Source organism: Chionomys nivalis, chromosome 13 (assembly GCF_950005125.1).
Source record: "Chionomys nivalis chromosome 13, mChiNiv1.1, whole genome shotgun sequence".
In the NCBI taxonomy this organism is placed as follows: Eukaryota; Metazoa; Chordata; class Mammalia; order Rodentia; family Cricetidae; genus Chionomys; species Chionomys nivalis.
The window spans coordinates 74,496,433-74,506,786 of NC_080098.1; the positions used below are offsets into that span (position 1 = coordinate 74,496,433).

The 10,354-nt window shown below is 39.4% G+C and overlaps 1 protein-coding gene across 2 annotated transcripts; it reads right to left on the reverse strand.

The window, feature by feature from the left end:
* Nucleotides 1–3,533: 3,533 nt before the first annotated feature.
* Nucleotides 3,534–7,664, reverse strand: LOC130885843 (cathepsin Q-like). 2 transcript variants are annotated; one of them, XM_057787643.1, is made up of 7 exons: nt 7,539–7,664; nt 7,139–7,258; nt 6,901–7,047; nt 6,056–6,280; nt 5,147–5,309; nt 4,396–4,513; nt 3,534–3,633 (listed from the first exon to the last, which is right to left on the reverse strand). In XM_057787643.1, exons 1-7 carry the CDS (start codon nt 7,662–7,664, stop codon nt 3,534–3,536), a joined length of 999 nt encoding a protein of 332 aa, XP_057643626.1. The 2 variants fall into 2 exon arrangements, with proteins under 2 accessions (XP_057643626.1, XP_057643625.1); XM_057787642.1 differs by having other exon boundaries at nt 7,139–7,261.
* Between the last annotated feature and the right edge of the window lie 2,690 nt (nt 7,665–10,354).

Genomic DNA, 10,354 nt, shown 5'->3' on the forward strand with positions numbered 1-10,354 from the left:
GGCTTGAAAAGGAGAGAGAGAGAATTTAAGACAGCTTTTTGCTGTTTCTGGGTTGCGTGCCGCAAAGAAATTGTCCTGACTCAACAGCAGAAAAAAATTGGCTGTTTTAAAATGCCGGCTTTCTGGGCTGTGCCGCCATCACGATCTCTGTCTGGCTCCTATGGAAGACAGAGTCTTTAAATGGAGCATTTGGAGTAAAGTGCTACAGCTTGATGGCAATGTGGACTGCTGTGTGCCTAAAACTGTGTGTGACTCTGGGGCACCAAATGGCTCTGAGGCAAAAGCAGCTCAACTCCGCCATGCTGAACTGTGCTGGTCTCAGGCAGGAACTACCGTAATTACCATAATAACAGCGCAGTTAAGGTTTAGACTGGGCAGGACACAGGCAGTACCATATTACCCCTACATGGTGCAACTTAAGTTTTTAAGAAGTGCTTAACATTTTAAAAAATGCTCCTGGATAGTAAAAAAATTACAGATTCACAATAGAACTGATTCAGACACTGTTGGATAAATGTATGTAGGCTTGAGAGAGAGAAAAATATATATATAAAAAATAAAGTTAATGTCTTAAAAAAGGGTAAAGTCTTTAAAGAGACAGAGTACAGATACGTATAGATTAAAAAAAAATAAGCCATGTAAAAATGGAAAATTCACAGAGAGTCTGGATTATGTACATTGTGTTTTCTTTAAAATTTTTGACTGTAAAGGAGCTAAGTGCAGAGAGACATTTCATTATATGGGCTGCCAAGCTAAACCAGAATGGATATAAGGGTATTATGATTTCAGAATATGGGTCTAAGGATATGATGCTTTGGAGAGGGTCTTCTTTTGTTTTCACAGAGGATGAGACTCTGTGGATTGCGTCTATCCCGATATGGTATGATAGACCACGCCCTCCTGAAAGGTTGCTGTGAACACCCTCAAAAAATTGCTTCACTCAACTGCCCACTAAGATGAACCTGGCACACAGGTTATACCATGAAAGACCTAAATAACAGCGCCCCCATTCAGCAGAAAGCAGTTTGGAAAAAAAAAAAACTGCGCCCATGTTCCCAAATATGGTTTATAAATGTTCTTTTACATTTAAAGGGGGAAATGATATAGGTATGAATAATTTGCATTGGTATAGGTTTTAAGGTCAATTTTGTTATATGTATATGTATTTCTAATCTTGATTAAGGTATTGTGATTGTATAGTTCATTTAAAAATGTAATGAATATAGGTTGTTAATGGATAATAATCAATAATTGTCAAGCTTTTAATCATGTTAGTTAGATTTTCTAGATGTGCATAGATATATTTCAGCTAGATAGGCATTCTTCATATCTTTCAAAGACTGCAAAATATGGCATTTAATGTTTTAATAACTTAGGGCTTTTTATAAAAATGAGACACGTCTGCTCCTGGCAGCACCAATCTACTTCAAGAGGAAGATGGGCACCAAAGAGGCTCCTTAAGGAGTTTGATAGCCATTTGGGCAAGAAACTGCTCTTGCCTGGACTGTTGCATAAACTGGACACAGAGAACCCGCAAAAAGAGGACTGCTGAACTTGCCTAAAGGTGAGATGGATTTTCGGGGTTCCTGATTCATGAAAGAGTCTGCGAGACATTCTGCAGGACACAGCAGAAAGTGACTGAACTGTCTTTGGAATTTCCTGCTTCATAAAAATGTCTGCTGGATACTATGGGCCTGTAGGCCAAAGATGGATGCCCCAATGGTACAAAAGAACTTTGGGTGACTGTCCAGGCAGCAAGATGTCTCTGTCATTTCTAGAGTTTGAAGTTTCTTATTTCTTGTTTACTTAGGTAATATTGTATCCTTCTGGAGTCTTTGATGGAGTTGAAGAATGGTTAGTTATAGTTATAGTTTTCCTTAGTTATGATAAAAGATAAAATAGATATAAATATTGTAACTGTAATTCTTGCTTGATAACTGTTTTGCTATATGTAATCTTACTATGTTAAAATGAAAGCCTTTTTTTGTTTAAACAGAAAAAGGGGAAATGATGGAGGAAGGTCATTGGTTAAATAATAAAGAAACTGCCTTGGCCCATTTATAGGCCAGCCCTTAGGTGGGTGGAGTAAACAGACAGAATGCTGGGAGAAAGAAGCCGAGTCAAGGAGTCGCCATGATTCTCCCACTCCAGACAGACGCAGGTTAAGATCTTTCCTGGTAAGCCAGCTCGTGGTACTACACAGAATATTAGAAATGGGTTAGATCAATATGTAAGAGCTAGCCAATAAGAGGCTGGAACTAATGGGCCAGGCAGTGATTAAAAGAATACAGTTTCCGTGTAATTATTTCGGGGCATAAGCTAGCCATGCGGGCGGCTGGGTGCCGGGGACGCAGCCCCGCCGCTCATATTACAACACTAACACAAGGTTAATTACTGACTGAGGGAGAGTCACAGCCCAGTTCAATGCATTGGAGTATCACACGGTAACATTGCAAAGCAGAGAGGGGGCAATAATTGAAACTGGATGAAATTGTGTATCAGGGTCCCATGTTGGGGCAATATCTGTGGGGTCCCATATCATTGGATAAACACGTTTATTTTCCATATGCCTATGTATCCAATCCAGAAAGTGGGGCAAAAGTCAACAGACTGCTTTAACTTGATATAAAAAAGAAACAGAGCAGTTACATCTTTAATACCTGAAACATCAAACAAATGTATCCCGAGTTAGTTATTTTGTTGTTTAGGCAGATAATGCAGCAATCACACCTTGGACCAAGTATCCTGTATGCAGTCATTCCCTGGGTCAAGCCTTCTATCATATCCTCGAAGGAGCAGGAATAGGCTTGAACTCTCTGACATTCAGTCAAGGTGGAAGAGATTCCCTCTATGGGCCATCTTAATACACAAAACACCAAACAACCACACCATAAGCTAAGATATCTTGTTTTAAGCCACACCTTAAGTTGCCCTCTTGTCAACAGCATTGAAGAAGCAAGAAAACGTGTGAACTCTCTGACCTGTAGTCAATGTGGAATGGATCCACTTCTGTGGGCTCCCACATGTGTGCCAGCTAAAAGTGTCAAATCCAGAAACTATCATAGAGTCTTTCAGAGCAAGGTTGCTGGTGGAAAAACAGAACACTGAAAGCAAACCACAACAATGAAGAATGCCACCCATCAAGGAGGACCCTCCCACCCTTTCTTCCAGACACCAGCACAGCACTCAGTCCCCACTACAAGGTGAATTGCATGTTTGACCACAATAAAGTCACTGCAAAAAAGATGAGAAACTAGAAATGACAGTTGAAATTAATTTTAAATGATTTTATTTACACAGGTATTAAGAGTGAAAATAACGTTGTCTCCGGAATCATAAACACTTATTAGTTAGAGAACCAGTTATAAAGCTTGTAATTTGAAATATTTGAAAGCTCCCAGAATTCACACTGCAGTGTGGACCATGAGAGACTCAGCAATTTAACACTGTAAGCAAAGTCTGGTCTTTGAAGTTGATGAACCTTCTCAAAATACAGTCTCCTGCCAAGCACTTCTAGTTGGTCATCAGGCTGTTCACACTTGAGGGATTTGGGCAAATGAAGCAATTCCACAGTGGTTGTTTCTGTCCTTGGCAATTTTCATGTAGCCGTTCATGCCCCAGCTTTCTCCCCAGCTGAAATAAATCATATTTTCCATTTAGTACAAAGCTGATGGACTTGTCAAGAGGCCAACCTAACAAAATGATCAGAAAAGGCAGAGGGTCTATTCCTGAGCACCAAGACGTGACTCACACAGGAATGTGAAAACCATGGTAGGATACCTTTTTACCATTACATATTTCAGAATTCTCCTATATGTCACATTATACAAAATCAATGTCACACACATGACATTAATACCCTAGAAACCAACGAAGGGTGTGAGAACATACTGTTAGTAAATTCTTGGAACTTTAGGCAACTCAGCAGTTAAAGAGCTTAGATCAGTCTCAATAGCCACACTGGAAAGCCAGATTAACATTATAGTGTGCATGTAAACCTCGTTCTTGAGACATCGACACAGAACATGTCAAGAACAAGCTGGTAAGCCAGATTAAATTGTGAACTCTTAGATCAGAAAAGAACATTGCCTTAATATAGAAGTTATATAGTGATTGAGAAACAACTGATGCTGACATCAGAGTTCTACACATGTTCACTGGTGAACACATGTCCGCAGACATGCAGACAGTCAAATACACCTCATCCATGAACATGGGAAAACAAGAACAGATTTTGTTCAACTTAAACGAAACAAAATCTTCTAACTTATATCAAAATATTGCCTCAAAATTGCAATCTCATCAAGAATCCCCTGTACGTGCCTCCAGTGTTATTAATGAACCATTTCTCTAGCTCCTAAAATTTCAAATAAAGATTTTTATGGCAATTTATACCTGTTCTTAATTGTCCAGTAGTTATTGCCATCTGTTTCATTTCCATCAAATCCATAGCCAACCACCAGAACTGCATGGCTCAAATTATAACGGCTGCAATTTGGTTCATAATAAATGCCTGAGAAATAACACAGAAACTGATGTAAGATGCACAGGACACCTGGCAGTGACTATAGCCACCAACAATAGATCTATTTCAACAATTAGTGAAATGATACAATCATACTTGAGCTAGTTAATAGTTCACAAAAATGCTAATAATCACACATGGGTGCACACACAAAAACAGAAACATACAGTTTCACAGAAAACTGAAAATATTCAAAATAGTGAGATTGATTGATAGCTACAAACTGCATGAATACGAAATGACTCCTTGGAACTTTAAAGTTTTTCTACTAGTGTCTAATGCCAAGTTAAAATTACAGGACTAAATTATTTAATTTAAAGTCTCTGTTTCAATTCTATTTCAGATAATCAATTTCTATAAACAAATAAAAGGTCCACGAAAAGAAGAGGAGTTGAGAAATTACTTAACCAATGTATTTTATTAAATTGGAAACATTAACTTTCATCTGATGGTTCATACCAGTTGAAATTCAGTACCCAGGACAATTATACGGAGATGAGTAAAATCTAGAAACTTAACAATTCATATCACATTTTTACATAGCAGCCAGTCTGAGAGCTTGTCATGACATGGAGATGTCCCAATGCCTTTTTCTTTATATCTAGAAGAAAATTTTCTAACCTTCACTGTAGAACTTAAAAGAATCATGGAGCGCATCAATTGCAGCAGCAACGGGCCCTTCAGTTGCTACAATATCCATTAGGATATCCTCAAATTCTAGGAGTTCCGCAAATGATATGATTTTAGCAGATGCATTCTGAGGATTGTACCTGCAGGGTCCTTCCTTTAAAAGGTGAAGATATAAGAGATTTAGTTTCTACCCTCCATGTCCTGGGAGAGAATCACAACCAACACACTCTGCTCTTTGCAACTGAGCACACAAAAACTGGAATATTATAAATCATCCCAGGAAGTGAAATGATACTGGAATAGCTAGAATTGAAAATAAGTTCTCTTGTCCTCAGTGACAACCAATATTTCCTCCTATCCATAAGAATTTTTTATTGCTGCTGTGTAAGTTGAGAATGTGCTTTCATATCCCAAATAATCATCTAGACACTATATTAGTTACATCAATGTTTAACCAATGGCCCAGGCATATTCATAGCTAGCTCTTATATCTTAAATTAACCCATTTCTATGATCTATGTATTGCCACAAAGATGTGGCTTACCAGTAAAGTTCTGACCTCTTTCTTCTTCAGCAGCTACCTGTAATCACCTTCACACTTATTACTCTCTCTCTCTCTCTCTTTCTCTCTCTCTCTCTCTCTCTCTTTTTCTCTCTCTCTCTCACGACAGAGACTCTATTCTATGTACAATAAATTCTATATTCTATATGTACACAGAAAGGAACTACACCAAAATCATCACACCAAAAATATATGCAAAGATCGATACTTAATGACTGAAATAAGAGTACAGAGAGAGATTCTACTATCTAATCTGAGTGCTGAAGATAGTGTATCATATCTACAGTTGTCCCTCGCTATAGGTTGAACTGAATTGACAACATATGAGGTCCACTTACTTTTCCTTCATATGGGTAGGTCGCCTCAGCCTCCAATCCTCCATTGATCCAAACAGACAAAAAGGCAAAGTATGTGTTACCCCAATCACAGCCATGATTACCATGAGGTTTAGAACAGTCCACTAGGTTCTGCACACTCAGAGGAATGAGTTTGCCTGTCTTTTTGTACACTTGTCCTTCTATGGCACCAGTTGCAGCAAAAGCCCAACAAGAACTGCAGTTACCCTAAAGTGAAGAAAATACGGTCTTTCACAAACAAATGCTAACTCGGGGAACAAAATAGACAGGTGAATAATTCATTAAAATGAGGAAATGGCAGTTTACAGATGTCTAGAAAGGAGTGGTCAGTTTCCCAGAGGACTTGGACGCTGGTAGTGTGCACATGCTCCTGTGGGTCCCCCCACCACATTTGTGAAAGACTTCTTGCTTTATAAGTTATTAATGATAACAGAAGCGACATGAACTCTACAGTGAGATGTGGTAGAAGTTATTATCCATAGAATGTGTTTGGTGGACTGTTAAGATCAATAAATATTGGAAAATGTATGAAGATTGCAAAGAGGAAAAATATTATTTAAAAAATGAGCTGCATTCCCCTCCTTCTCGATACTGAAGAGCAGTCCAAATTCCCTGGGGGAGGAGAAAAGGAGCAGGGATAGGAGGAGGGGAATGGGGGGAGGAGGAGGGAAATGGGGAGGAGGGGAAATTTTAATTAAAAAAGAATAAAATAAAAAATAATTTAAAAATGAGCTGCAAATCTCTCCCCATTCAATAAGAAAACAGAGACACTAAGTTCTTTCCTCTTCAATATGGCTTAAGAAGAAGGGCAGGTGGCACTGTCAAACCTGGTACCGCACAGGGGTCACATATCCTTCTTTTCGCCAATCCACAAATTTGGGTACATCACTAAGAGATCGTTTCCAGATGCCTTTCCCCCTCTCGTGACTTTGCATTGGGAAATCAACCATCATTTTCCTGAATTCTGCATCGGTCTTCAAGAAAGCATACATAAATGATTATAAAAGAAAGGACTCCATGTAAACACAAGAGAGCACAGTGTGAAGTAATGCATGTCACGCTCACCATGTCACCAAAGGCGTTCATTTTCATGGTGTAGCCATTCTTCCCCAGGCCATTCTCCCCATTGTGATGTTTAATCATTTTCATGTTCTTTTCCCATACTGTTCTCCTCAGTGCTTCTTCCTCCTGGATAAGAACCAAAATGGGTGACATTTCTTTATAATTAAACTCCTGTACAAGCTGATGTAGATTTGCTGTCCAGGTGATTAGAGGCCCAGGAGAGCTAGTCTAGGACACAATAGTCACACATTCTCCTCATTCTGACGAACGGGAATCTGGCAACCCATTGCTCACAATGGTCATGATTAAGCAACCTCAGTGGTGGTAGTTGTGGTGGGGCACCTATGACCTCTACTATGCCTAGACAGCTGGGGCCCTTCTGGACAGTTTCCAGGATACCAACCAGGCTGTATGATTTTTCATAGAGTATCTTCCACTCTTCCCATTCAGCATCCAAACTGGGATCAAGTGCTAAAACACGTGACCCAACTCCTAAGCACAGGACGAACAGGAAGACAGCAGGAGTCATAGCTGAAGATCCTGGATAAGAAAGAGAAATGAAGACATAATTACAGAAATAATTTCATGTATTCTTACACCATAATAAATTAATCCATTGTGGTCAATAAAAGTTTTAAATTATTCTTCCAAATAATTTTTGAGAGACTGCAGAAAAGTTGTAGGATGTGTTTGAACTGAGTCATGAAATGATGATTATTAGATTCTATACAAAATGAAGAACATGAGCCCAGAATTCTAGCAATGAAAACTTTAGGTGAAATGCTTCTTATTACTTCAGAAATGTCTTCATCCACTATAAGGAACAGAAGCAAAAAAGCTATCATAGTCAGGATATCACTGAGTCCTTGTTTATACCAAGCAAAACTTCTGTCACATGGTATTGGATTCTACTTTCAAGATGAATGTAAGGATTGGGACTACACAGCATCATAAGCCTTTCTAATATGCAGAAAGTAGTGGGATTGACTTTAACCCTCCCCTTTTTAGTACAACATTTTAAAATATCGTCTATAAGAATTTTGGATGAGTCATTTACTATTCCTTGTGTTCTACCCTTGGAACTGTAAAATCATATTCTCAGCTCACTACCTATATCAGAATAGTATTATATCAAAAACCAACAGGAGGCCAGAACCCTGGGAGTAGGTGGAGTACAATAGCAAGCTGATTGTGTGATTATCAGATTCTGAACTTGCTGGATCTCTAAAGCAACACTGCCCATAGCACTTGATAGGAACATACCATCTGCTACTACGTCTGTCCATGTGAACTGAAAACAGATCCATTCTGGGGTTGTGTGGAAGAGATGATCTCTTCTGAACCAGCAGGTGCCAGTGATGTTTACTGGTATTCAAAGGACCTGGTGTAAATCTCTGTGGGCAGATCCAGACTTTCACATAATGGGACCCCACACAAACAGATCTATAAGGGATCTGGTGTCATCTTTGTCTTTGCCATCTATTCCACTATACCTATACACACCAGCGTTTCTGAGGATTAGACTATAGTCTTTGCTATTTACTTGATTTTCCCTGGAGTCTCTCAACCCTCACCCCACAAGTACCTGACATCCTGCCTTGGAAAGTCATGGTCTTACCTCTCTGTCGTGATGGCTACTGCCTTAGTCCACTCCACTGTCTCAAGTCTTCAGAGGTTGTTGAGGTTCCAGAGTCTGACACAGCAGTAACTTACTCATGCTATAAATCTCAAATATATATCCATTTGAACCCACCCATCAATCATGCTCTCCCTTTGATTGGCTGTGTTACTGACATGAATAAGTCTTCAAACACTAGTACTTCAGGCTCTTTCTGAGAGATAACCTCTGACTTTCCCTCTAGCATGGCTCTGGAATACCTCTCTGGAAAAGAGGAATCTGACTTTGTGATCCTTGACAAAGTAAGTTGAATAGCAGTCCTGTAGGCTTTGGATCACATTATACTGAGCTGCTTGTTTTCTTAGCACACTTTCTGGAAAAGATGTGTGGTGTCCCCTCACCATTAGAATGGGCGGCTTTGGTTACCATTCCTGGCAGGAGTTAATCAGTGCATAGTGTTTTGTGTTTACTCCTCAGCTATGGTTGGATCTTAGAGGACACAGATTCTTGGGATGCTCTGTTTCCATATGTCCGTGTGTAATACATTGCATCTCACAAGACATTTAGGAGACAAGAAGCTCAAGGGGGCAAGTGGTTTTCAAGGTTGAAGTACAAGAGGGGAAATAAATGGCAGGCTCTGGCTGGATCTCTTGAAACTCTCTGACATTTCTCTTTTGGATGTTACATGGGCCTGCCATCTAGAAGCACTATTTACCTGGCATTCTTCATTGTCCGAGCACAGCATCAATTCAAAGTTACTATATTTACTGCTTCAGGACCTATCCTGGTGGGCTAGGGACAGTCACTCACATTGTATTGAAATTAGTACCTAGAGGCATTCAGAATTAAGGGACTATGTTCCAGTCCCAGAAAACATAAGGACTGAGCTAATTTGCCTCCATGGTTCTGTCTTTAGGGCCAAGGATATAAAAAGAGCTTGTGCAATTCCTTTGTGACTTAGGAAAGCTGCTCAGGCAAGGCATGTGTCTGAAGCGTCCGTGCCTAGAAATCAATGGAGGTTATTGTGTGAAGCTGTGATGGTAAAACCCACATGGTCTTAGAAACAGCAAGATGTTCTATATGCCAGAGTCAGAAGATACCCAATAATGAGTGCTGGTAACAGGTTGTGGAACCAGTCCAAGGGAGGGAAGTGTGTTGCAGTTAGCAAAGCTAAAGGATTTTGAAATCTGAAGAATACTTTAACATCAGACATAGAGATATAGAACTTGAAGTTTTCCCTTCAAGCTTTAGTTGCTTTTTTGGTATAGTATTTTCTTACTATAAACTCTCTCTTTACCTTTGTAATTGCAATATATTACCCATACCATTGAAAAAGAAAAAAAAAAAACCAACATAATAACCCTGCCAGTTGACAGGACAACATGGAGAGAGGGCATTCCATATGATCCCATCCATTGATTACTACATGTAATCAATGACTGCTGTGAGAATCAGTTTCTCCCAGTAGTGAGCTTCCCTATGGTTTATCTAATGCCAAGTGGTCAGCCACATGTGACTGTACATTTTAGAAATTCTAATGGACTCAGTAGATTATACAATCTATATCAGTTTGTATTTGTGCATATGCATGTATGTATATG

Excerpts from the sequence above, each read along its gene's own strand:
- LOC130885843 (XM_057787642.1), bottom strand. The coding sequence starts at position 7,664 with ATGACTCCTGCTGTCTTCCTGTTCGTCCTGTGCTTAGGAGTTGGGTCA. Across the intron at positions 5,310-6,055 it reads CCTACCCATATGAAGGAAAA|GAAGGACCCTGCAGGTACAA; the intron begins GTAAGTGGACCT and ends CACCTTTTAAAG. Across the intron at positions 4,514-5,146 it reads TTTTAAGTTCTACAGTGAAG|GCATTTATTATGAACCAAAT; the intron begins GTTAGAAAATTT and ends GTTATTTCTCAG.